Raw genomic sequence first — 26,743 nt, 5'->3', positions numbered from 1 at the left:
GGCCTGGACCCTTGTCCAACTCCCCCCAGGGCAGCTGCACAGGGTCCCAGGGCCGGGAGGTGACCCCTTCATTCCAGCCCCCACAGGGCTCAGTAGTACCTGGGCAAATGGGCGCTGCCCATGGGCCCAGCATCTAGCCCAGGGGACACGGGGCTTGTGCCATCCGGCAGGGGCTGGGCACCGCATGGCACCTGCCCCGGGGGCGAGGGGGGGTGTTTGTGCCAGAAGTGAATCCATCCCCTCTCTCCCAGAGGTGATGGTGGGAATGGGATACACCCGCGAGGAGATCAAGGAAGCCCTGAACAGCCAAAAATACAACGAGGTCACGGCCACCTACCTCCTGCTGGGCAGGAAGAACGAGGTGAGTGCGGGCCCAGGGGAGCCTGGGGTCTGATCTGGGGGTGGGGAGGATCCGTGGGGAACCTGTGACGCTTTTGCCCCCCGGGATGCAACCTGGAACTGGGGTATCGCTGAACCCTCTGTCTCACCAGCCTGGGCTCCCTTTTAAGTGATTATAAGTAACAGCATACAGATCAAAGTACGTTACCATAAGAAATCAAACAAAACCGCAATCCAAGTTCTCTAAACTGGCTAGGATTAGATAGTTAGATAGTACAAACTGTCCGCCCAGCTTCCCTGCACAGGCAGGCTTCCTTCTTTCCTGCCTGGGATCCCCCTTCCCCTGTTCAGTCTTTGTTCCTAAGGTGTTTTGTTGTAGAGGGAGTGAGGCACCGCGTGTTGAAGTCACTTCCCCCTTTTACAGTTTATTCCATGTGGAAGGAACTTCTTTGTTTCAAGCCAAGCTCCCAACCCAGTTTGTGGAAAAATACAGGCACTAAAATGGAGTCCAGTGTCACCTTATCTAGTCACATGTCCTTGCATGCTTCAATGAGTCATGGCAGCCATTACTCATTCGCTGACTGAAGCATCCACAGGCGAGGATAAGCTTTTCCCATGGCCCGTTGTCTTTGTTGATGGGCCATTCCACTTGGACAGGCCAATCCCAACGTGCTGGCTAGACTGGATGTAAAACTTTGTGGGTGTTATCCCACAAAGGAGCAAACACATTTGAAAGACGGGTGCATAGTCAATATTTATAACTCCAAATACAAACGTGATGCATACAAATAGGATAATCGTATCCAGCAAACCATAACTTTTCCATTGACCCCTCGCATGATATATTTTGTACAAGATGCATCGTAATTATATTCTAACCATACCATAATCATAGCACTATGGGGTGCGGAGTGTCACAGAGCCGTGCACATAAGAGCGGCCAGACCAATGGTCCATCTAGCCCAGTAGCCGGTGCCAGGTGCTTCAGAGAAAATGAACAGAACAGGGTAATTGAGTGATTCATCCAGTCCCACCTTCTGATAGTCAGGGATTTAGGAACACCCAGAGCATGGGGTTGCGTCCCTGGTCAGCTTGGCTAATAGCCATCCATGGGCCTATCCTCCATGATTTTATCTTGTTATTTTTGAACCCAGTTATGCTTTTGGCCTTCACAACATCCCCTGGCAGGGAGTTCCACAGGTTGACTGGGCATTGGCTTCCTTATGTTTGTTTTTAACCTGCTGCTTATTAATTTCATTAGGTGACCCCTGGTTCTTGTGTTTATGTAAAGGGGTAAATAACACTTCCCTATTCACTTTCTCCACACCAGTCACAATTATAGACCTCTGTCATAGCTCCCATAGTTCAAATATGAACAGTCCCCGTCTTTCTAATCCAGGGGTAGGCAATCTATGGCACGCATGCCGAAGGCGGCATGCGAGGTGATTTTCAGTGGCGCTCACACTGCCCAGGTCCTGGCCACCAGTCTGGGGGGCTCTGCATTTTAATTTAATTTTAAATGAAGCTTCTTAAACATTTTAAAAACCTTATTTACTTTACATACAACAATAGTTTAGTTATATATTATAGACTTATAGAAAGAGACCTTCTAAAAACGTTAAAATGTATTACTGGCACGCGAAACCTTAAATTAGAGTGAATAAATGAAGACTCGGCACACCACTTCTGAAAGGTTGCCGACCCCTGTTCTAATCTCTCCCCATGCAGAAGCTGTTCCATTCCCCCTCATCATTATTGTTGCCTTTCTCTGTACCTTTTCCAACTCTAATATATCTTTTTTTGAGATGGGGTGACCAGAGCTGCACACATTAGTCAAGGTGTGGGCGTACCATTGATTTATATAGTGCCATTGTGATATTTTCTGTCTTATTATCTATCCCTTTCCTAATGGTTCCTAACATTCTGTTTGCTTTTTTGACTGCCGCTGCACATCGAGTGGATGTTTTCAGAGAGCTATCCAAGATCTCTTTCTTGAGTGCAAACAGCTAATTTCAATGCCATCATTTTGTATGAATAGTTGGGATTATGTTTTCCAATGTGCATTACTTTGCATTTATCAAAATTTGAATTTCATCTGCTATGTTGTTGTCCAGGCACCCAGTTTAGTGAGGTCAGCTTTGGACTTAACTATCTTGAGTAATTTTGTATCATCTGCAAACTTTGCCACCTCACTGTTCGCCCCTTTTTCCAGATCATACGTTGAACAACACTGGTCCCTGTACGGATCCCTAGGGGACCACGCTATTTACCTCTTTCCACTGTGAGAACTGACCATTTATTCCTACCCTTTGTTTCCTGTCTTTTAACCAGTTACTGATCCATGAGAGGACCTTTCCTGTCATCCCAGGACTGCTCACTTTGCTTAAGAGCCTTTAGTGAGGGAAGCTTTCTGAAAATCCAGGAACACTATATCCATGGGATCACCCTTGTCCTCAGGCTTGTTGACTCCCTCAAAGAATTCTAATAGATTGGTGAAGCATGATTTCCCTTTACAAAACCCATATTGACTCTTCCCCAACATATCACGTTTATTTATGTGTTCTTTACTATAGTTTCAACCAGTTTACCCGGTACTGAAGTTAGGCTCACTGGCCTGTAATAGCCAGGATCACCTCTGGAGCCTTTTTTAAAAATTGGCATCACATTAGTTATCCTCCAGTCATCTGGGACAGAGGCTGATGTAAGCAATAGGTTATATATTACAGTTCTTCGAGTGATGGTCCCTATTCTCTTCCGCTGAGGGTTATGCACACATGCCATGCATTCAGAGCCGGTAGTAGTGTCCCTTGGTCCACACATGCGCACTTGCTACACCTCATGGTTTTGTCTGAGACGATAAAGGGCAGTGTGGGCTGACCATGCTCTCAGTTCCTTCTCATCGCCGCATGGTCCAAATCAGAGTTTCTGCTGTTCTCTTGTCTCTTGTGATGCCCTTTCTAAAACGCAGGGGGGAAAAGATGGTTTTCTACCTCTATGTGGTTAGTATTTTTGTTGGTTTTACAGTAATTGAGTTTTTAGGATTGTTAGGGACTTCGGGATGCCATTGTACCAATCTCCTGCTCTCCCCCCTCACCCTCACCAGCAACCAGGCCTGGGTACTGGGTTATGCCAAAGACATCGGGGTTCAGGATCTGCACCTCCTGCCATCACTCATTCTTGGTCAGTGACGAGCTAAGTGCTGCCTTTACTGCTTCGGAGAAGCCCATGTTGCTTCCAGGTGCCGTATCCGCCTCTCCTTCCCAAGCCGTACCCAGGCAGGCCGGGATCTCCGCCTCGAGAACCACCTCATGGAAGTCGCCATGAGACCGCAGTCAGACCCCGGCCGGGGACTGCCCCCACAGTACATCAGCCTGAGAAACCCGGGAGTGCACCTCCTGCCATGGAGACCCAGTCCGGTCTCCATGGCAGGAGGTGCACTGCCCCTTGAGGTACAAGCCTATTCCACAAGAGCACAAGCATCGGCTACGGCCACGTTTCACGACATGCCGCTTACAGACGTGTGGGGTGGCCCCGTGGAGCTCGGTACGAACCTTCTCTTTCCTTCAAGATGTGTGGTCCCTATTTGAATTCCAGTCCCATGCTCCTTCCCCTCTGCTGCGGATCTGTGCGACTTGCAGTGGAGAGAAGGAACTGAGGGCACAGTCAGTCCACCCTGCCCTTTATCGCCTCAGACCAAACCATGAGGCGGAGCAAGGGCACATGTGCGGACCGACAGATGCTACTACTTCCAAATGTCTGGCTCGGACACATGGCGCATGCGTCTAACCCTCAGTGGAATACAGATAGAGACCCCACATCTCAAAGAACCTCCAGTTACAGGTACGTAACCTTGTGGCAGTTCTGCGATTTCATATTTGAGTTCCTTCAGAACTCTTGGGTGATACCATCTGGCCCTGGTGACTTATTACTGTTTAGTTGATCGATTTGTCCCCAACCCTCCTCTATCGACACCTCAATCTGGGACAGTTCCTCACATCTGTCACCTAAAAAGAATGGCTCAGGGGTGGGAATCTCCCTCACCTCCTCTGCAGTGAAGACTGATGCAAAGAATTCATTTAGCTTCTCCACAACGGCCTTGTCTTCCCGGAGCACTCCTTTAGTCCCTCCATTGTCCAGCGACCCCACGGATTGTTTGCCAGGTTTCCTGCTTCTGATGTGTTTGACGTTTATTTTTTGGCTGTTTGTGTTTTTTGCTAGATGCTCTTCAAATTCGTTTTTTGGCCTTCCTAGTTACACTTGTACACTTGCCTCACCAGAGTTTAGGCTCCTTTCTGTTTCCCTCAGTAGGATTTTTAAAGATGTCTTTTTGTCTCTAACCATCTCTATTATTCTGGTTAACCATGGGGGCATGTTTTGGTCCACTTCCCGATTGGGGGTGGGGCAGGTATACATACAGTTTGAGCCTCTGTGATGGTATTTTGAGGCAGGGTGAAATGTGCCAGCGATTCCGAACTGGGAGGGGCAGCAACCACACGGGACAGCTGCCAGCTCCACGCCCTGCAGCCAGATCTTGGCTGCAGGGGCCAGAGGGGGGCTGGGGCTGGCGTGGGAGGGTGTCACGGAGTCACGGGGGCTGGTCTGTTCCCCAGCCTGTGATCAGTCTCTGGGGAGTGACCCCTGTCATGCACCGTCCCCTTCCACTGCTGCATGATGCTCCCAGGAGTGTCACAGAGCCTCTGCAGAGCAAGATAACTGGCTCTGTGGATGAGGGGAAAGCAGTGGATGTGTTATTCCTTGACTAGCAAAGCTTTTGATACGGTCTCCCACAGTATTCTTGCCGCCAAGTTAAAGAAGTATGGGCTGGATGAATGGACAGTAAGGTGGATAGAAAGCTGGCTAGATCGTCGGGCTCAACGGGTAGTGATCAATGGCTCCATGTCTAGTTGGCAGCCGGTTTCAAGTGGAGTGCCCCAAGGGTCAGTCCTGGGGCCGGTTTTGTTTAATATCTTTATTAATGATCTGGATGATGGGATGGATTGCACTCTCAGCAAGTTTGCAGATGATACTAAACTGGGAGGAGTGGTAGATACACTAGAGGGTAGGGATCGGATACATACACAAGGCATTTTTGGCTGTATAAGTAGGGGCATTGCCAGCAGATCGAGGAATGTGATCGTTCCCCTTTATTCGACATTGGTGAGGCCTCATCTAGAATACTGTGTCCAGTTTCGGGCCCCACATTACAAGAAGGATGTGGAAAAATTGGAAAGAGTCCAGTGGAGGGCAACAAAAATGATTAGGGGTCTGGAGCACATGACTTACGAGAAGAGGCTGAGGGAACTGGGATTGTTTAGTCTCCAGAAGAGAAGAATGAGGGGGGATTTGATAGCAGTCTTCAACTACCTGAAGGGGGGTTCCAAAGAGGATGGAGCTCAGCTGTTCTCAGTGGTGGCAGATGACAGAACAAGGAGCAATGGTCTCAAGTTGCAGTGGGGGAGGTCCAGGTTGGATATTAGGAAACACTATTTCACTAGGAGGTTGGTGAAGCACTGGAATGCGTTACCTAGGGAGGTGGTGGAGTCTCCTTCCTTGGAGGTTTTTAATGCCCGGCTTGACAAAGCCCTGGCTGGGATGATTTAGTTGGGAATTGGTCCTGCTTTGAGCAGGGGGTTGGACTAGATGACCTCTTGAGGTCACGTCCAACCTTGATATTCTATGATTCTAAGGCAGCCATGTGTTAGCGCCTGGCTCCCGCCTCTGACCGGCCTGGATCAGCGCAGAGGCCGAGGCTAGGCCAGAGACCAGCCTGGCCGAGCCTGAGGAGCCAGCCAAGCAGGGACGGCTCCCTCCCGCATCCCCCTTAGCTCCCCAGGTCTGGGCTCCTGAGCTCCTCCAGAAGGCAGCCGATATCCCAGCCCCTGAGCCTTTGTTCCCAGGCCTGCCAGCTGGGTGTCCTGCTGCTACTTGGGGATGGTTCATCCTTTGGCGGGATCTCTGTGTTGCTGGACCCACTTTTGAGCCAGTTCTTCAATGGCTGAATTCATTCCCCCAGGCAGCCAGCTATCCCCTCCACACACGCACACTGTTAACCCTTTTGCAGCCACTGGGCAGCCGTGCAACATACAGAGGGAAACTGAGGCATGCCTCAACTTCATAGAACCATTACAGAAAACTTCCACTTCGTTACCAAGGGCAACTCGGGGGAGTCCATGGCGGGGTCTGGGCTTGGGGAGCAGCACTCAGGAGTGGGCCCAGGAGACCAGGGGTGACTGACCAGGCAGCAAACAGGACACGGCCCCCAGGTTTCTCTCCTGGAGGGGGCTGTGGCTCAGACTCCCTTCTCCAAACTGGGCCGGCCCCAGCCCTGGTGCAAGGGCGAGAGGGGAGCAGCCCCCGCTCCTGTTAGGCAGGGGCTCCCCTGGCAGACATGGACCGCTGGCTGGCCTGGGCAGCACGCTCCGTGCTGGGTGTGCGCTGGCTTGGCAGCACGGCACGGCGGGTTGGCCACAGGCGCGAAGGAGCTGGCTCTAGGGGGCACCCTGGGATCACCTTCCACCTCCGGCCAGCGCCACCCACCTGGACTCCAGCCAGCGCCTAGGTGCAGGGCAGGGTTGCCCAGGCGGGGGTAACGGGTGTCCTCTCTCGGCAGGTGGAGGGGAGTGAGTCACGCACAGGCAGCAGCCTCTCCCTGGCCCGGGTGCGGGCACCCAGCGAGGTTTCCAACGGCACCAGCAAGTCGTCCTCCCATGGCAAGAGCCAGCGCAGCTCTTCCACCTACCACCGGCAGCGGCGGCACAGTGACTTCTGTGAGTGCCAGGCTGCCCCACTCAGCCCCTGCGCACAGCAGCGGGCCCCTGGATCCTGAGGGCTGCTGGGCACCAGCTGCGCAGAACCCCATGGGGCACCAGGGTGAAAGGGTAGCTGGGCGCCAGGTGCTGCCCGGGCGTTCTGGGGAATGGGTACAGAGGGCTGTGGGGAGTTCAGGGGAGAGCTCAGGGCTGTGGGGAGTTCAGGGGGATGGGAGTGGGGAGTTTGGGGGGGGTCAGGGCAGTGGGGGGCTGTGGAGAGTTTAGGAGGAGGGGTCAGGGCAATGGGAGACCATGGGGAGTTCAGGGGAGGGGTCAGGGCAGTGGGGGCTGGAGGGAGTTCAGGGGGATGGGAGTGAGGAGTTTGGGGGAGGGGTCAGGGCAATGGGAGGCCATGGGGAGTTCAGGGGAGGGGTCAGGGCAGTGTGGGGGCTGTGGGGAGATGGGAGTGGGGGGTCCGGGGGGGGGGTCAGGGCAGTGAGGAGCTGTGGGAAGTTCAGGGGAGGGGTTAGGGCAGTGGGTGGGGGAGTTCAGGGGGACTGTGACTGATTAAAACCCTACGGGAGAGCAAGGTGGAGCCCCCAATGCCAGCCAGCCCCGCCTGCTGCCCCCTCTACCCAGTCTGGGCAGCAGCCAAGGCTCCCAGGCAGGATGTCAGAGCTATCCCCTGCCCGCAGGTGGCCCCTCGCCGGTCCCCATGCACCCCAAGAGGAGCCCCACAAGCACCGGGGAGGCAGAGCTGAAAGAGGAGCGGATGCCCTCGCGTAAGGCCAGCTGCAGCGTGGTGAGCAGCGGGCGCGGGATCCCCCCCTCCAGCCCCATGGTGAGCAGCGCCAACAACCCCAATAAATCAGAGATCCCCGACCGGCGCAAGGACAGCACCATCAACACGGTGAGGGGGTGTGCTGGGGCAGGGGGCAGGGCCCAGGTTGGACAGTGGGAGTGGGAAAAGGGACAGGCAGAGGGGCTGGCAGGAGGGGTAGGCCAGCTGGGCCGGGTGACAGGGTGGTATGTGCCCCAGGGGATGGGCAGTGGGGCGATTTGCCATGGGGAGTGGCGGGTTCCCCCAGGGGATGGGCAGTGGGGCGATTTGCCATGGGGAGTGGCAGGTGCCCCCAGGGGATGGACAGTGGGGCGATTTGCCATGGGGAGTGGCGGGTGCCCCCAGGGGACGGGCAGTGGGGCGATTTGCCATGAGGAGTGGTGGGTGCCCCCGGGGGATGGTAGCAGGGCAGGGTGCTGTGCGGAGCGGCGTGTGCCCCCGGGGGACGGTCAGGGTACCTCAGGGAGTGGTGTGTGCCATGGGGCATGGGCGGTAGGGGTATGTGCCAGGGGAGTGGCATGTGGCCCAGGGGAAGGGCCTGTCTCCCAGCCAGCTGGTGCTCCCGTGTCCCTGCCCCTGCGGGTAGCGGGCACCGGGTGGGCCCCACAGATCTGGGACTCAGCCCCACGCGGTCCCTTGCAGAACAACATCCCGTCGAGCGTAATGACGCGGAGGAACACGTACGTGTGCACGGAGCGGCCCGGCACCGACCGCCACTCGCTGCTGCACAACGGCAAGGAGAACAGGTAGCCGGGCTGGGACAGGGGCTTGCCGGGAAGAGGCCCAGGGGTCTGGTCGGGGAGGGGACGGATGACAGGCTGGATGGGCCCAGGGGGGGGGGATACCAGGTTCTGAGATGGGGCTGCCACAGCTCCAGGCTCCCGGCGCAGGGTCACAGGTGGTCGCTATCCCATCCCCGCAGGCAGGCTGGCCTGAGGGGAGGGGCTGCTGCACTGGGGTAGGCTTTCAGGTGGTGGGATGGGGCACTTCCCTCCCCCCCCTTCCTTCCCGTGGACCCTGGCCGCCCTGGCCACTTTCCACTTGCCCTGTTCCGGAGCCCCGTGGGCAGCGCCATGACAGATCCCGGGTTAACCTCACAGGACCCCCTTCCCCCAGCAACCCCACTCCCCCCAGTGCCCCGCGGGCAGCGCCATGACACATCCCGGGATACCCTCGCAGGGCCCCCTTCCCCGACCTACCCTGTGGGAATTATGGGGAAGGGGGTACATAAGGGGTGCAGATGAGAGGGTCCCTGGGGCTTATGGGGCAGGAGGTGCATGAGGGTGGTTGGGAGGAGAGGGTGCATGGGGGTTGTGGGGCAGGAAGGGTGGTTGGGAGGAGAGGATATGTGGCAGTTATGGTGGAGGGGATAGATCAGGGGTGGGGAGGAGAGGGGTGTGTGGGGGTGAGGGGGCAGGGGGTGTATAGGGGGTGGGGAGGAGAGGGTGCATGGAGGTTATGGGGCAAGAGGTTCATGGGGGGTGGTTGGGAGAACAACAGTATGTGAGGCTCACAATGGGGCTCTCTCCCCTCCCCCCAGCTCCATCACCAACCGGGTGCCCCCTGCGTCACCCTCCACCCACAGCATCGCCTCGTCCTCAGACCGCACCCGCCTCTCGCGTGGCACCACCATCCGCAGCACCTTCCACGGGGGTCAGGTGCGGGATCGGCGCGGGACCGTGCAGAACGGGCCGCCCACCTCCCCCACGCTGTCCCACGAGGCCACGCCGCTGCCTCAGAGCCGCAGCCGCGCCACCTCCAACCTCTTCAGCAAACTCACCTCCAAGCTGACGCGGAGGTGAGTGCCCCCGGCCCAGCACTCAGCGTGGGGCAAGGAGCGGGGTGCTGGCTGTGGAGGGGAACACTCCCAACTCCTCTAGTCCACGCCTCTCCCAGCAGGGGGGCTCTGGGGAGCAGGGTGGGGGTGGTGGCTGTGGGGGTCTCCCAGCAAATCCAGTCCCAGCCTCTCCTGGCAGGAGGCGCTATGGGGGGCAGGCTGGGGGTGGTGGCTGTGGGGGGCTCCCAGCAAATCCAGTGGCAGCCTCTTCCAGCAGGGGGCGCTGTGGTAGAGCTCCCAGCAAATTCAGTGCCAGCATCTTCCCAGCAGGGGGCGCTGTGGGTGGTGGCTGTGGTGGCGCTCCCAGCAAATCCAGTGCCAGCCTCTCCCAGCAGGGGGCGCTGTGGTAGAGCTCCCAGCAAATCCAGTGCCAGCCTCTTCCAGCAGGGGGCGCTGTGGTAGAGCTTCCAGCAAATTCAATGCCAGCATCTCCCAGCAGGGGGCGCTGTGGGTGGTGGCAGTGGTGGCGCTCCCAGCAAATCCAGTGCCAGCCTCTCCCAGTAGGGGGCGCTGGGGGGGGGGCGAGGTGGGGGCGGTGGCTGTGGTGGCACTTCCAGCAAATCTAGTGCCAGCCTCTCCCAGCAGGGGGCGCTGTGGGGACCCCCAGGTTGGGCCCCAGGGTCTGGGTGCCAAGTTTCCTTGCTTGAGCTGTGTGCCTGGCATGGGCACCTCCTGCCTCTGGTCTCTAGCTCTCTGCTCCCCCTTCACTCCGGCCTTCTCTGTTTCAGGGTCACTCTTGACCCGTCTAAGCGGCAGAACTCTAACAGGTGCGTCTCTGGCGCCTCTGTGCCTCAAGGAGCCAAAATCAGTAAGTGCCGCTGCTTCCGCTCCCCCCCCCCACTCTGTCCCCCCCTCGCTCTGTCCCCCCCCCGCTCTGTCCCCCCCTCGCGTGCTCTCTCTTCGTACCTTTTCTTTCTCATTCCAGGTCTTGTAGCGGACTTCCCCAGCCTGAAAGCCGGGGGATCTCCCAGTGCCTGGGAACTCTATTCGGGGCGTGGGGTGGGATCGGGCTGGACCGCAGGGAGCTGTATGTGCACTGCAATCCACAGGGCTGGGCCGCGGCTCCTGTGCCCAAGGGCAGTGTGGACCCCTACCCATGCCACCATACAAACATTTAGGGCTCACATTGTGGGGGTCTGAGAATACTTGGGGTCCTCTCCAAAAGCCCCTTGTCCCCACCTGTTCCTGCGGGGTGACCCATGCACCTGGGCTCAGAGGTTCCCCCAGGGCAGGGCCGTGCTGCACCCGCAGCCCCAGAATTGAACCCCCTGGTGGTGCCCATGCCCGGCTGCATGGGGTGAGATGCCCACGCTGGGTCCTTCTGGGCCCTAGTGCTGCGAGCAAGAGGGGGGAATGGGGGTCTCCTTCCGCAGCTCTCAGAGGGGTTCGTGATGCAGCATCCTGCTCCGGCCCCCCCCAAAGTGGCAGAGATGCTGCCCCTCCCTGTCTCCTTGCTCCCATCTTGCCCCATCTGCTGGGGGCGGAGCACGGCCGGGCCCATGGCCTAGCTACCAGCATGCGGATTCATTCGGAGGGCTGAGGGACCCGGGGGGCAGCGTGCCCCATCTGGAGCAGCCTCGGATGCCCTCTGTCATTCCCCCTCTGCCCCACTCTGCCGCCCTATGGAGGAATCAACAGCCCGCCAGGCCAGAGACATCTTCAGTCTTAAAGGAAACCACGCGGCCCGCTGGGGCTGGGGGCATACGCCTGCGGGGAGGGCCGGGAGCAGCCCTGTCTATCCGTACCCAGCACCCACCGCTGCTCCCTCTGAGTGCAGCACAGCGCCTCGGCTCTGCCACTAACTGCAGCTCTGTCCCCGCTACAGGGTCGCAGACGAACCTGAGAGAATCGGGGGACCTGCGCTCACAAGGTACGTGCTGCTCTGCCCTATCCCGCCCCGACCTGCCTGCTGGGGCAGCCCTGTCCCGCCCTGCCCCACCCTGTCTGCTGGGATAGCCCTGTCCTGCCCCGCCCCGCCCCGTCCCTTCCCAGCCCACTGGGGCAGCCCTATCCCGCCCTGCCCCGACCTGCCTGCTGGGGCAGCCCCGCCCTGCCCCGACCTGCCTGCTGGGATAGCCCTGTCCTGCCCCGTCCTGTCCCGCTGGGGCAGCCCTGTCTCACCCCGACCTGCCTGCTGGGGCAGCCCTATCCCGTCCTGCCCCACCCCATCCCAGCCCACTGGGATAGCCCTGTCCCACCCTGTCCCTTCCCAGCCCACTGGGGCTGCCTAGAACCTGGCCTCCACACACAATTGCCCCCTTGCTCTGGCGCTCTGGCAGCACATGCCTCCACCCCTAGCGGTGTCTCGGCAGCGACCCAGCCCCCCAGCGAGGGACCCAGCACGGCCCCCTGCAAGCCCCTTCCCGCCCGGCTGACGCCCCCTCTGCTCCTTCCGCCCACAGTTGCAATTTACCTTGGAATCAAAAGGAAGCAGAACCCCGGCTGCTCCGATGTACCTGGAATGTGAAGGTGACCAGCACCCACCCCCCCGAGGCCATGATGGCTGCCCTGCGCCAAGCCACGGACTCGGCCAGCTGCCGCTGCCGCCAGCTGGAGCCCTTCCTCCTGTCCTGCACGCACGCCAAGAGCGCCAGCGAGCACTTCTGCCACTTCGAGGCGGAGGTGTGCCGGCTGCAGCGCCTTGGCCTCACCGGCGTGCTCTTCCGGCGCCTGTCCGGCACCTCGCTGGCCTTCCGCACCGTGGTGACGAGCATTGCCAGCCAGCTGCAGCTCTAGATCCCTGCCCGTCCTCACTGGGGGTGGGGGGTCCCCCCAGGCTCCCTGGCCTGGAGCCAGTGCAGCCCTGGGACGGATCTGGCCAGCAGTTCGGCCTGTAGGGGAAATGCCCCTGACCTCTCTGGCCTGTGAACCCGGCCTCTCCTCTGCTGGGCCTAGGCCTGGGGCCTGCCCTGCTGCTCATAGGGGCTCACAGGGAGAGCACGGGCACCAGGCACTGTTCCCCTTTGGGGCGAGGGGCTGGGCCTGGCTCTGCTGGGCTGGGGCCAGTGGGGCATGCCTAGCCTAGCGCAGGAGGGGGCTCCCCAGGCCAATTGTGGGGTGTCACTGAGCCACTGGCCCCAGTGTAGGGGAGGCATTCCCAACCTTGGCAGGTGGTGGGGTGGTGGCAGGGCAGGGCCCTCTGGGAGAGGCAGGGTGGGATGCTCTGGGGTGTGGGGGGCTCAGGATACAGGGGGGCACTCCAGGTTTGACAGGCCACTGTGGGGTGAGGGCAGGGCAGGGGGCTCTGGGTTGGGGGCGATGTAGTGGGGCCAGAGTGAGAAGCTAGGCACTTGGGACAGCAGTGTAGCCAACGGGCCCACAGTTTCATCCACCTCCAGCTCTGGGCCAGAGGGGAGCCCCATCTCCCTGGGTGGCCGAGAGGTCACAAGTCTCCCCAGCACAGGGACAAGGGGGAACCCCGTCTAGGCACAGCAGTGCGGAGCAGGTGTCACGGCGAGTGCTGGGTCCTCGGGGGTGGTCCCAGCCTAGGCCATGGCAGTGACTCGGGCCCCGGATGCCCCTTGGGTGGGGGTAGGACAGTGTTGATTGAGCTCGTGGGCAGGGGTGATGGAGCTGGAAGCCATGGGGCAAGTGCCCCGGTGCCCATGGCTATCCCAGTGCTCGCCTCTGTTGCCCAGCAGTCCCCCGCAGGGCAGCACGAGGGACTGTGCCCCCTCCCTGGGGGCAGCTCTGACCCCAGCCCTCCCTCCCTCCCTCCTGGTTGGCTGCCTCAGCTCAGGGCCAGTGGGTGAGAGGGGCCCTGCGGGCAGCCCCTGGGGAAGCTAGACCTCCAGGGGGACTCAGTGCTGCTCGAGGTACAGCCCCCTTGGCCCCATGGGGGGAGCAGGGCCCCAGGTGGATCATGGCCTCACTGGAGCTGGTACGACCTGGGGCCTGGCACGGCTGCACCTCCCTTAGATGGGCACGAGCTGCCCATGCGTGCCCAGGGCTGGGGGGAGAGGGTCAGCCTGGCCTCATGCCCTGCTGCTGTGGAGGGGCTGGAGGCTGGGTGGAATAAAGGAGGTTGTAAGCAAGGCAGCAGGTGTCCTGGCCATGGGGCTGGAGGGTGCGTCTAAGTGGCAGGCATTCTGGCAAGGGGGGTGTCCCTAGGTGGTGGGCATCCTGGCTGGGTGGGGGGGGTCCCCGCTAGGGCCTGTTGACACCCCCACCCCATTTTTTAAAGAGCAGAGCAACGCAACAGGCAGCTCCCGGGAAAGCCCTGGTGGGTCTCCCCCTACCCTGGGCCGGGCCCTCCCCTCTTGTACAGCCCCTGTAAATAGCCCCGGAGTCCCCTAGGGTTGTGTAGCGTACCAAGCCAGAGCCTTGGGACATTTTTAAGTTATTCCAGCCCTGTGCGCCAGTCTGTATTGACCCCCAATAAACATAGGAAGCCTCTGCCCCGTCTGGCTCCTGCTTCGCCGCCACGTGGGCACAGGTCTCGCCCGTCTGTCCTGGCATTGCCACAGCGCAGGCCTTCCTTAGGCTGCCACCCTGGGAGCACAGGGTGCTTTGCAAACAAACCTGCGGCGGGGGAGGCTGCCCTGGGGTCGAACCCAGGCGTCCTGAGACCTGCTCCACCCCTCCAAGAGAGCGGGCCGTGCCCACGGCCGTGTGCGTGGGGCAGAGTGCAGAGGATTTCGCTGCCGGGACAGAGGGGTTTGTATTTAATGTGTAGGTGATTTCGAGGCCCCGCCTGCCACAGGCACTGTCTGCACTGGGATGTTATGGTGATGCCCTCAGCCCAGCAAGTCCCATGGGCTGTGGGAGGGGGACTTCCTGTCCTGTCTCCGTTCCACTAGCAAGGGGCAGGGCGGTGTGTGCAGGTGCCAAGACTGCTGGGAAACCTGGGTAGCTCTCCCAGCGAGCCGTGGTGTGAGGCACAGGTTGGCACTAGCAGTAGTGCCTTCTGAGGAGGGGGGTTCTGTGCTGTGGGTGGGCATTCCACAGACCCTTGCATGAGGACGGTGGGTGTCTCGCCCTTGCCACACATTATGACCCTGCTTTGCTCAAGGGTAGTTAGCAGCTGGTGCCAGCCCCAGGCCGGGCTCTGCAGTGCCAGTTCTGGCCAGGCTGGGCAGCTGCTGCAGCACCAGGAGTTTGACCTTGTTTCACATGGTGTGTCGGGTCTCTCCCTCTCCCCCTACCCCGCCCCCCATTGCTTCCATGCGATGCGTCCCTCGGGGGTGATGCCACCTGCTGGGCTGGCAGGAGAGCAGGGTCCAAGACAGTAACAAGAGGGGAGCCCCCTCCAGCAATCAGGGAGCAGAGATTGCATCTCTGCATGGGCATGCCTGAGGTGGGCAGCTTGGAGGGCAGGGAGGTGGAGGGCACTGCTGGAGTCTCATGAAATGGGGGGCTGGAGGGCATGGGGCGCCAGAAGGCACAGGTGAGATCTGATCTGATGAGAAGGTTTGTAGGGCCAGGGAACAGGTGGGCACAGCTGGGGGCTCACATGGGGGTGGGATGGCTGGAGGGCACAGGCACTGCTGCCATCCACATCCAGCGCTGCCCCATTTCTCTCTGGAGGCTCAGGCCCATATTCACCAACTGTACCAGCCCCCCAGGGAGCAGCTCAGTGCATTTCACTCAGAGCCCCACTTCCCGGCATGGGGGGATGATGGGCAGCTGACAGCCACAAGCTGGTACCTGCTCCTGGGGCCTCGCTACCTCTCAGGAGGTTTAAGCTGAGCGCCAGGGGAGGTGTTTGCTGGGCAAACAGGTGGGTTCTGAGACTCTAATGCCATGTGCCAGCCTCTAGGAGAGGGCAGGCTGGGCTGCAGGCACCAAGCAGGGCTGGAGGCTGCCACCCACTGTGGCTTTATAGGGGCCCTAGGATGAGTCCTCTGCCCCAAGTGGAGCAGTAGGGCCAGAGCTGGACTGTCCCAGACTGAGCCACACCCCCAGCACAGACAGGGCTATGGCCTTTTGCACATGGCTCCTTGGGCAGGCAGATCATGGGGCCCGTGTCCTGCCCCCTGCACACAGCCAGGGGAAGCCACCGCACCAGGCTCCCAAGGAGCCCTGCAGGCAGGCCGGGGCTGTTATGCCCAGCGTGGAGGTGGGCATTTTGCTGCACGCCCCAGGGGGCAGCATCCCCCCGAGCAAACCTCCCCCTGCAAACAGCCGGGGGGGCAGTAGGAGCTCTGGGGCTGGCCTGGCCTCTCCTGCCCAGACCACAGCCCCTGTCACACTCAAGCTCAGGTGAGGCTCAGCTGTGGGGCTTGGGAAACAGTTGGCAACTGTCCCCCAGGTGCATTTGGAGATGGTGGGGCTGAGATGCCCATGGGGGGCAAACAGTGTGAGGCCAGCGCACAGCAGGGGGGCTCCAGCTCTAGGTGCTCAGTGCCCCCCCAGCTGAGCAGAGCAGCTGGCAGATGTGTGGCCTGCCCCTGTCAGGCGTGGGACCCCCAAGCTCAGGGCCCTCCACAGCCAGGGACTTGGCCCAGCACCCACGCACCTGGGAGCTGGGGGGGCGGGTATGACAACTCCTTGCCCCGGAGCCCCATGGCTAGCACTGGGACGTGCTGCCCGCAAGACCACCTGGAATTATGGGCTGTTCTCCCCACCTGCGCTCCCGCCCAGACCCCCATGGACACAGACCAGGCTGCAGGTGGCCACTGTTACTTTATTAGGTCACACGTGCCCGCTGGCGGGGGGCAGGTGCCTACTTCTGGGCTGGGACCATGTCGTCGATGGCCTGGCCCTTTTCCAGCTTCTTCTCCATCTCCACCATGAGCTTGACGCCGTCCACCACCATCTGCACCTGCTCCACCTCGGAGAAGCCCAGCCGGTCGGCGTTGGAGATGTCGAAGACGGCACCTACGGCCTCGGTGTCCACGCCACCTGGGGGGCATAGCGCCATGCAGCTGAGCCCAGAGCCCACTGCAGTGGAGCGGCCCCACCACGCTGGCCTGGCCTCTCTGCCTGCAGTTCCCAGGCCCCTGGAGACCCCATACAGCAGCCATGGCCCAGTGCATTTCCTGTCCCCCCACGTCACAGCTGCCTGGTTGCCCCCCACTCCTGGCGTCCAGGCTGCGAGCTCCAGGAATCACCCAGAGCCCCTCAGATGCCCCTCAGCGCAGCACACCGGCTTGAGGGCACCCCAGGGATGGAGGGCAGCCGGACACGGCTCTGCCTGGGGGATGGGCAGGGTCCCACCGCAGTCACACACAGCCCCTGCGGGGCTCAGCCCTGCTCTCTCCCCACCTGTAACCCCATCCCTACCCCTGCTCCCCACATCTGTGTCCCCTGCCCCAACTCTGTGCCCCCACCTGAGTGTTCTCCCCCAACCCTATGCCCCCCACCATCAGTAACCCCAGCCCTACTCCCACACACACCTGTAGCCCCATCTATACTCCCTAGAACCCAAGCCCCCAGTAAACCCACACCTACTTGTGTCTCCAGCCCTGCCCCCCATGCCCCAGCCCCACCCTACACCCACTTGTGGCCCCCGCCCCTCACCTGTGCCACGCTTCTGCAGCCGCAGCCTCTTGAGGGTCTCCTCAAACTTGGGGTGCTTGCTGAGGTGGGGGAGCTTGACATGGACCCCGCCCCGCAGGCCGGTGCCCAGGTTGGAGGGGCAGGTCAGCACGTAGCCCAGGTGCTCGTTCCACATGAAGGGGTGGCCGGCCTTCTTAAAGATCTCCTCGATCTGCCGGGTAGGGAGAGAGCCTGTCAGTCCAGCGCCCCTCAGCCAGGGTCACGGTCACACACACACAGTCACACACACAGTCACACACACCAACTCCCAGCCAGGGTCAGGCCAGCCCCCCTGCCCTCCCCCACCCCTCCCAGCCAGCGTCAGGCCAGCCCCTTCCCCAACAGCTCCCTGCCCCAGCCAGGGTCCAGCCAGCCCCCCGCACTCCCTGCCAGGGCCAGGACAGCCACAGGCCTTCCAACAACCCTCCACCCAACACAACCCAGTGAGGACTAGCCCCCCCGCAATGACCCCCAGCCAGGACCAGACAGACCCTCTGCTAGCCACCCCCTTCCAGCCAGGGCTTACCCCCTAATAACAATCCCAGCAGAGCCAGGGATGCCCCCACCAGCTGGCACCCAAGCTGGGCAGGGAAAGGTAAAAATGCTCCAAACTCAAGGTCCCAGGGCACTGGGCATCTCTCCCAGGAAACTCTCCTCTGGCGGGGCAATGCCTGCAGGGGGCCGTGCAGCAGCCGCTCGCCTGGAGTGTGCCCGTACACCAGCTGGCCAGCCCTCACCCCCACTCCCAGCACCAGGGTGGACAGTGGGGCCTGGGTGCCAGGACTCCTGGGTTCTATCCCAGCTCTGGGAAAGGAGAGGGGTCTAGGTTAGAGCAGCGTCTGGCAGCCAAGACTGCTGGGCTGTCTCTCTGGTCTGGTGACGTGGGGTCTCGTGGCTTGGAGCAGGGGGCTGGGAGCCAGGACTGCTGGGCTGTCTCCCAGGTTGGGGGCGCAGGGCGCTCACCTTCTGCAGCCCGACACAGAAGCGCCGGAACACCTCCTTCATGTTGCCGCCCTTCTCCATGGAGATGACGCGCAGATGGTCCTCCTCGTTCACCCACACCAGGAAGCTCTTGTTGTCATTGTGCCTGCAACCCAGAGCAGGGTGTGATGGCACCGGCACAGCCTGACCCCTGGCATGGCCCCTCTGCCCAGCCAGCACACCCAGGGCTGGGACTCCTCTCCAGCCCCCCCAGCCCTGCCCCATTCACCCCCTCCACCCAATCAGCCCTCGCCCCCCACAGGCCAGGCAGTGCCAGCACCCCCTTGTCACAGCTGCTGCGGAGCTGGGGAAAGGGCCCTGGCCTCTGGGCCAGAATCTGCCAGTCCGTCTTGTACCTGCAGGGCCGCTCTGAGCTGGGCAGCCCTGTACCAGGGACGGACGGGCTACAGGGCATCCTTCCCCGACTCTCAGACCCCCCCAATGCTCTGCCCTAGGGCCCAGGGGAGCAGGGATAAGGGAAGGAGCATGCAGCGCCACCTGGAGGTGAAACTACACAACAGTTTAGCATCTCATTACAGAGCTGTGCATAAAACCCAAGAGTCCTGGCTCCCAGCCCCCTGCTCTAGCCGCTAGACCCCACTCCCTTCCCAGAGCCAGGGATAGAACCCAGGAGTCCTGGCACTGAATCCCCCTGCCCAGACTCCCCCTCCAGTGGCGCTGGGGGCCCTGGTGCTCACCATATGCCCCTGGCATCGGGCCAGTCGCGGGCCATGCCTGAGGCCAGCAGCAGGGGCGAGATGGGCTTGTCGAACAGGAAGTGGTCGTCTATCAGCTGCTGCTGCTCCTTGTCGCTCATGTCCTTCAGGGGGTAGTACTTGCCCTTGAACTCCCCGGTCAGGCTGTTCAGGGCTGGGGAGAGAGCAGGGGTCAGCCCCGGTCCTGGCTCCGTTCCCCAGCCCCATGGCTCCTCTGCTCCAGAGCCCAACCCCCTCAGCACCCCTGCCCTGCACCCAACCCCCCACTTCTCCACATGCACCACCCAACTCCCTCGCTCCCCTGCACCCACCAGCCGACCCCTCCTACTCCCCTGCACCCAGTGCCCAAATCCTCCCTGCCCTGCACTCAGCCTCCCAGTGCCCAAACCCCTCAGCATCCCACTACCTCACTCCCAGCGCCCCAACCCCTCCTACTCCCCTGCACCCAACTCCCCCACTCCCCTGCACCCAGTGGCCCAGCACCCTCAACGCCCTGCTCCCCTGCACCCAGCCCCCCTACTCCCCTGCACTTAGTGCCCAGCCCTTCCCTTCCCCCAGCGCCCAACCCCCTGAGCACCCCACTGCCCTGCTCCCAACCCCCACACCCCATTCATGGCCCCCTATAGCCCCATCTCAGCTGCCCAGTGCCACCCTCCCAAAACGCCCCCCAACCTTCCCCCCATGAGACATGTTCAGTTCACGCCCTGTGGGGACCCCCCCAACCCACTGAGCACCCAGCCCTTCCCCAAGCTCCCCCCACCAGCACACCTGAGTGCTGGCCTGCAGGTGCCCTGCCCCCAGCCTGTCCCATTGTCCCCCGCCCCATCCCTGCTCCTTCTCGGATGGAGCCTGGCCCCAGCCCCCTACCAGTGACAGAGAGCTTCTCGATGGCGCGGCGCTCCCCGCGGCTGCAGTGGGGGGGCAGCGTGTACCCCTTGATGCTGCGCCCAGTGCGCACCCGGCTGCTCAGCACGTAGTTGGGGTCCAGGTCGTCTCCGCCCTGCGTGAGCCAGAGGGAACCAAACCCTGTAATGCCCCGGGATGGCCCCCCAGAGCACCTGGTCCCCGCAGGCTGGGCCCTGCCCGAGCCGCTGGCCCCCAGCTGAGTCAGGTCCCTCCCCCAACACGACCCCTGCTCCCCAAATCCCAGTCCCGCCCCCCCACTCAATCCCCCATCCCAGGCCCCCCAACCCCCACTCCATCCCCATCACAGCCCCTCCGACCCCTGCTCCAGCCCCTGTCCTAACCCCACCAACCCCCACTCCAGTCCCTCCACCCCCATTCCATCCCCCATCCCAGGCCCCCCCCAATCCCCAACCCCCGCTCACACCTTCAGGTTCTCGTGGTTCAGGTCGGTCTTATGCTTGTCCGTGGGCTTGTAGCCGCCATGCCGGTCCTGGATGATGGGGTCAAACAGGTCCTTGAAGACAGTGTAGGACTCCTCGTCCCCGGCCACGCAGCCCACCGTCATGATGAAGGGGTGTCCTGCAGGCAGCGCGGGGGGGTTAGACTGGGCAGGTTGGGAGGGGCCATGGGGCACAGGGCCTGCCGTAGGGTGCAGCCATAGGGCGCAGCTGGATGGCATCCCACCCTGCTGCTCCTTGGTAGGTGAGTTGGGTCCATTCCCCAGCGAGGGGGTGGCCAGGCCAGGAACCAGGCCCCTGGGCAGTGGGGGGGGCAGCAGGAAGGGCTCAGCCCCTCTGCACTAGGCTCAGGGGGTCACTCCCCCACCACCCCCCTGCCCAGGCAGCCTGTCCCTTTGCGGTGGCTGTGTGGGAGGCCGAGGGACACTGGGGGGTGGGTAGTCTCCAGCAGACTGCCACAGTGCTGGGAGCCAGGCTGGGCAGCTGCAGTGATGGGGGGGGGCTCACAGGATCCTGGATGCACTGGGGGGGGGGGGGAAAGAGCGCTCAGGGGGGGGGGCCCCCCCCCCCCCGCTGGGGCCAAGGGCTAACGGCCAGGTGTCTGCAAGGCCCTCGCCCTGCTCCGTGGCAGGTACCTCCCAGGCCCCATCCTGGCTCACCCCCGGCAGGGCCGTGCTCAGTACCACGGTGGATGGCATGGGTTCTGCCCCACCCCGGGTGGCGGGGCTGGGGAGTCAGGGCTCAGGCTGTATGGAGGCTAGGGACAGCCGCTGCCATGCACAGCTAGACTGGATCCAAAGAAGCGAGAGAGCTGAGGGGGGTGTGGAGTGAGGGGCAGGAGGTTCTCAGGGGCGGGGGTCAGAGCCCTGTCACAGATAACACGTCTGGCCCTGGGAGTGGGGCTCAGCCGGCACCCACCTGGGTTGTCCACCCCGGTCTGGATGATGTCATCCAGGGTGAAGCCGCTGGGGGTCTCCTTGTCTCGCAGCTTCTTGTAGATGTCCAGGGTGAGGGCCTTGGCCATGTGGTTGTTGTGCTTGGTGAGGTCGGGGAACTCCTCCTCCGCGGAGAAGTTCAGCTTGTACTTGTTGTGGGTGTTCCCGAACGGCATGATGGCGGGCGGGGGCGAGTCCTGCGGGGACAGGGGCTGGCTGAGTCCTGGGGGCAGCCGCCGGCTGGAGCCAAGGGTTGCTGGCCAAAGCCCCCCTCTGCCATGCCCAGAGGGCTGATCCCGCCAGCCTCCCATGCCCATCTCCGCACCCGCAGAGCAGCCCTGGGGGGGGGGGCGTAGCTACCCCCCCCAGACAGAGGGGTACATCCCACTGCTCCCTCCAGGGCCCAGGCATCCTGTGTTAGTTGCACCAGCCTGAGGTCTCCTGGGGGGTGGAGGCACCTAAGTCAGGGTGACCCCATGTGACGAAGTAGGAAAGTTCTTAATGTTTTGTCTGAATACTGTGTGCGCCTCGGTTTCCCTGTGTTACTCAAGGATCTAGATCAGGGGTCGGCAACCTTTCAGAAGTGGTGTGCCGAGGCTTCATTCATTCACTCTAATTTAAGGTTTCACGTGCCAGTCATACATTTGAACGTTTTTAGAAGGTCTCTTTCTAGAAGTCTATAATATATAACTCAACTATTGTTGTATGTAAAGTAAATAAGGTTTTTAAAATGTTTAAGAAGCTTCATTTAAAATTAAATTAAAAAGCAGAGCCCCCCGGACCGGTGGCTAGGACCTGGGCAGTGTGAGCGCCACTGAAAATCAGCTTGCGTGCCACCTTCAGTGCGCGTGCCATAGGTTGCCTACCCCTGATCTAGATGGTGGGACAAGGGTATGTGATAGTTGCAGGGACCCCTAGCGGGCAGGTGCGACGGCCGGCTGGCAGCCTGGGCGCAGACAACGGCCGACACTCTGTAGCCTGGCAACTGATGGCCGGGGCCCATTCTCTGCCAGAGCCAGCCGGAGGAGTTGGAGAACAAAGCGAGAGGTGGAGGCCAGGGGACCTGCTTGCCCGGGAAAGAGACGGAGGACAGAGGAGGGCAGCTGGGGCCAGCAAGGGGTGGTCCCCCCAGGCAAGGGCTCGGGTTCCTGGAACAGGAGAGTCAGTGTCAGTCTCAGGCAGAGCCCAGCACCCCACTGTCAGGGCAGGGGGCACCCCTGGCTGGGCCAGGGTGAGCATCATGGTGGCAGAGCACGGCGGCAGTCATCATGCCCAGGGGCTGGCGGGTGGATGCCCATGGGGCAGCAGGGACAGGCAGGCAGAGGTCAGAGGCGATGCACCGGTGGGGAGGAGGGGCAGCAGAGGGGGAGGGGACGTATCTAGTTGCTGCCAATGGAAAGTTGGGTTCTTTTTCAGCTGCTGCTCCGGGTTGGTTATTTTTAGCCCCTGCCCTTGTCCCGAGAGGGCCCCGGGCACCTGCCGGGAGCAGCTGCCAGCGGAGCCCACATTCCAGGGGGAGCGTTTGCATGGATCAGCGCTCCTGGAGCCAGGACCCGGCGGGCTCCGATATGGGGCCCCGAGGCACCAGGCCACAGGGCTCTGGGAGCAGAGCGACCCAGCAGGGTCCGGTGTGGGGCCCCGGCCCACAGGGCTCTGGGAGCAGAGAGACCCTGCACACAGCCCCTCCACCATCCCCCAGGGACCCAGAGACACTGCCAAGGTCAAACAGGTCACCAGCAACCAAGGGCCATCCCTGGGCATGCCCCAAGCACCAACCACTGGCCCTGCAGCCCCTCCACCTCCATGGGGGCACCTTGGCCACCAACCACCCTGCTGGGCCCCCCATCTCCCCTCAGGAGGCTTCCCCTTCCCTCCAGGAAGCCGATGGGGGCATTGACATTTGACTCCCCATGCACACTGCACCCACAGGGCCCCCTTTCCCTGTGGCCCCCTGCCTGGGAACACCCAGCACCCACCCACCTGCCCAGCTCCTGGGCACTCTCTGCTTGCCCTGCCCAAGGACGGCACAGACACCTGTCCCTCCCCGCCCATGCCCCATCCTGGGCTCCATCAGCTGCTGCTCGCAGGCCCGCGCCAGGGGTTACCTGATCAGCAGAACAACGGGGACTCCTCTACTCCAGCGCAACAGGTGACCCAGGACAACAGCGGGGGAGCTGCCCATATATACCTTGTGGCCAGCTCCCATTGGCTGGCTCCGAGCAGCCAGCCGACCCCAATTGGACACTGCTGCCGCCAGCCCAGCACAAAATTTGGGGATGTCTCCAGCTGGCCTGGCTGGGTGCCCGAGGCCTGCGGGATCTCGGCCTGGCTGTATCCCAGTGACGAACAAAACAGACAAAGAGCACAGGGAGAAATCCCAGCTGGTGCATTGTGACTGGCCCGGTCCGTCCCACCCGCCCCCCGGGCCATGACCGGCCGGGTCCATCCCACCACCCCTAAGGCGACAACCAGCTGGGTCCGTCCCACCACCCCCTGGGCCGTGACCAGCTGGGTCCATCCCACCACCCCCTGGGCCGTGACCGGCTGGGTCTGTCCCATCCACCCCGAGGGCCACGACTGGCCAGGTCCATCCCACCCCCTCAAGGCCACGACTGGCTGGGTGCATCCCACCCCCACCAAGGCCACGACCGGCCGGGTCCGTCCCACCTACCCCTAGGCCAGACCGTCCAGGTCTGTCCCACCCTCACCCTGGGCCATGACCAGCTGGGTCTGTCCCACCACCCTCCGGGGCCACAATCAGCCGAGTCCCTCCCACCCCCCACTGGGCCACAACTGGCCAGGTCCATCCCATCCCCCCCCAGGCCACGACCGGCCAGGTCCATCCCATCCACCCCCCAGGCCACGACCGGCTGGGTCCCTCCCACCACCCCCTGTGGAAATGTCCTAGAAGGGAGCTCTCCACCGGCAGCCCTGGCTGGAGATCCCTGCATGGGGAGGGGCAGGGTGGCAGGCTGGAAAAATAACCTCCCTGGAGCAGACCCTGCACTGACACACCAGCCCCAGGCACCAGCCCCTGAAGCCCTCCAGCCCCCCGTGACACAGTGAGAATTTTCGGTGCAATATTTATGAAGCCCACACATGCCTTAGTTTCCCCATGTACATTGCAATGCTACGGGAGGAGGGGGGTTAAAGAGTTACATCTGCTCTTGGGGTGAAACAGGGACATGGGGGGCACCTTGCTGTCTAGGGTGCAATAAATGAGTCGTTAACGCCAACATCCATATTATTTGGGGGAGGGGCAACCCCACCTACTCAACCCCACCCACTCAACCCCCCCATACAGGAACAGGGGCTGAGTGTTTCCTGCATCTGTCCCCTCCAGACAGACTGCTCCCTAGTGCCAGCCTCCTCACTGCCAGTCCCGGCTGTGGGCCTTGGGGGCGTGAACACTCCAGGCATGGGGGGCAGGGGGGAGCCCCTAGAAGGAGGGGAGGAGAGGCCCACAGAGCCCCTGGTGTGAGGGATGTTAGAGGACCCTGGGATGGCAGAACGGGGGGCATGAGGGGTACTCCCTCCCAGAGCCTCTGGTATGGGAGGCAGACAGAATCCCTGGCAGGGGCTCAGAGGGGGGTGGGGGCCCCCAGGGAGGATGGAGGGATGCAGGGAGTCCCTGGCGGGTGCCATGCACTTGGCTGGCACCAGCTAGGAAACATGTGACCCTCTAGCAATGAATAATAATGAAGCCAACTAAGCCCCGCCCCCTTGGAGCCCCCTGCCAGTCCCCCCTCTCACCCCCCCACAGCCAGTTGGAGCTGTGCAGACAGTGGCCATCCCATTGACACACCACCCCTGGCCCCAGTGACTCCCAGGCAGGGCAGGGGAAGGAGGGACTTGTCCCCTCTGCACCCGCTGGCATCTGGGTTCTGGGCCCCGGCGCTGCTCTAGTTTGTGCTTTCTGTAGGGCCCCTGTGGGACGTGGCCCCTGGCCAGAATAGCCAGAGCTCCCTGCTCCCAGCCTCATCTCCAGCCGCACCCCAGTGCACCCGAACCCCAGGAGCTGCTGGGGGGCCAGCCAGGGGCCAGCACCACTGAGAAGAGGGGCCAGCGGATCCCGCACTGGGGCCCTGCCAGTGTTGGAAAGGGTTGGGTTAGGGAGTGGGAGCCGCCCCTTGCCCTAACCTGAGCCCCAAGTGGCTGGTGCCACCTGCCCCCCACCCCGCCTCCTGCTCGGGCAGGCCCAGTGGGCAGGTGCCCTGGACAGATGCTGTCAAATTCCTCCCCCAGGCCACACTGTGACAGGATCCCTATGAGAGCGGGACGTGTCCTCCCAGACTCTGAGCTCCCACCCCACCCTGCCAGGGGTCAGGGCACCCCCTGGCTGCAGGAAACCCCACCCAGGCACCAGTGCCAGCACCCTCAGCGAGACTCCACGTGCTGCTGAGTCCCGGGGGGGGGCAGGGGAGGGTTTCAGGGACATAGCTGGGCAGAGTTGCCAGCAGCGGGGATTGGGTGGGGTCATGGCCAGACATGGCTGCCTGCAGGGAGGGTCGTGGGGGGGGGCCCGTGCGGGGAGATCTGGAGGGGGTGTCCCATGGGTCTGGGCACCCACTGTGCTCCATGTGCCTCCTCCACACAAGGGCAGAGAGCCTGGGGAGGCCTGGGGGGCACTGTTTCTGAGCGAGCCAGTTCTGGGGATCCCCAGCCCAGCCCCACCAGTCAGAGGCCCTTAGAGATGAAGTGAAGGGTACCCAAGGACAAGTGACCCCAGTCTGGGGGGTCGGGGTGGGGTGGGGATAGAAGGTGCTGTTGCCTTGCCCCATCCCCCACCAGCAGATCCCATGGGGTCCTCTGGCTATGGCAATGGGGACCAGTGGTCGGGGCCTTCATTCCTTAACACGGCTCTGCTGGGGTGATCCCCCTGGACCCCCTCCACAACCACAGCCACTGCCCCCCTGCTGGGACACACTGGCCTGGGCTCAGTTCCTGTCTGCCCAGCCCCCCAGCCGGTGCTACCACTGGAGTGTCCCCCAAACCCCCTAGCCTGCCTGCCCCACAGCCCCCTCAGCCTGCCTACCCCCCAGCCCCTCAGCCAGCCTGTCCCCACCATCCCATCTAGCCAGCCTGTCCCCCAAGCCCACCTTCCCCCCAGCCAGCCTGACCCCCCACCCCCCCAGCCTGCCTGTCCCCCCAAGCAGTCTGTTCCCCCCATCCCACCTGTCTCCCCAGCCCCTCAGCCTGTCTGTCCCCCCCCTTCCTGCCTAGCCAGCCTGTCCCCCCAGCCCCTCAACCTCCCTGTCCCCCCCATTTCACCTAGCCAGCTGTCCCCACCAGCCCTTCAGCCATCCTTTCCCTCCAGCCCATCTAGCCAGCCCAGCCCCCCAGCTCTTCAGCCCCACCTGTCCCCCTCATCCAGCCTGGCCCCCCAGCCCGACTGCCTGCTCCCCAACCTCCCAGCCCCCCCTCCCCCCCTCCCCGCCCGCCCCCCCACCCAGCCTGCCCCGCCCCCCGGGCCCCCCCCGCCCGCCCCCCCCCCCCCCCCCC

The 26,743-nt window shown here is 62.1% G+C and overlaps 2 protein-coding genes across 3 annotated transcripts in view; one reads left to right on the top strand and one right to left on the bottom strand.

Annotated features, from left to right (window-relative positions):
- The window catches only part of MARK4 (microtubule affinity regulating kinase 4), a gene marked incomplete in the record, with an annotated part of 48,722 nt that extends 34,559 nt beyond the window's left edge, over positions 1-14,163 (top strand). The window contains 7 exon segments of one of the 2 annotated variants that reach the window (XM_034793164.1): positions 6,950-7,106; positions 7,784-7,998; positions 8,572-8,675; positions 9,470-9,727; positions 10,495-10,574; positions 11,592-11,636; positions 12,169-12,380. In XM_034793164.1, coding sequence (XP_034649055.1) covers positions 6,950-7,106; positions 7,784-7,998; positions 8,572-8,675; positions 9,470-9,727; positions 10,495-10,574; positions 11,592-11,636; positions 12,169-12,233 — 924 coding nt within the window. 2 annotated transcript variants of the gene reach the window in all.
- Positions 14,164-16,371: 2,208 nt separating this feature from the next.
- CKM (creatine kinase, M-type) lies at positions 16,372-23,452 on the bottom strand. The gene is made up of 8 exons (XM_034793188.1): positions 23,347-23,452; positions 21,225-21,438; positions 20,273-20,427; positions 19,810-19,942; positions 18,925-19,096; positions 18,209-18,332; positions 17,228-17,417; positions 16,372-16,609 (listed from the first exon to the last, which is right to left on the bottom strand). The coding sequence occupies exons 2-8, from the start codon at positions 21,415-21,417 to the stop codon at positions 16,431-16,433; spliced, it is 1,146 nt and encodes a 381-aa protein (XP_034649079.1). The 5' UTR covers positions 21,418-21,438; positions 23,347-23,452; the 3' UTR covers positions 16,372-16,430.
- Between the last annotated feature and the right edge of the window lie 3,291 nt (positions 23,453-26,743).

Source organism: Trachemys scripta, chromosome 16, assembly GCF_013100865.1.
Source record: "Trachemys scripta elegans isolate TJP31775 chromosome 16, CAS_Tse_1.0, whole genome shotgun sequence".
Lineage (NCBI taxonomy): Eukaryota > Metazoa > Chordata > Testudines > Emydidae > Trachemys > Trachemys scripta.
Note: the sequence above shows the minus strand (reverse complement) of the source record. Positions and strands in the feature narration are given on the sequence as shown.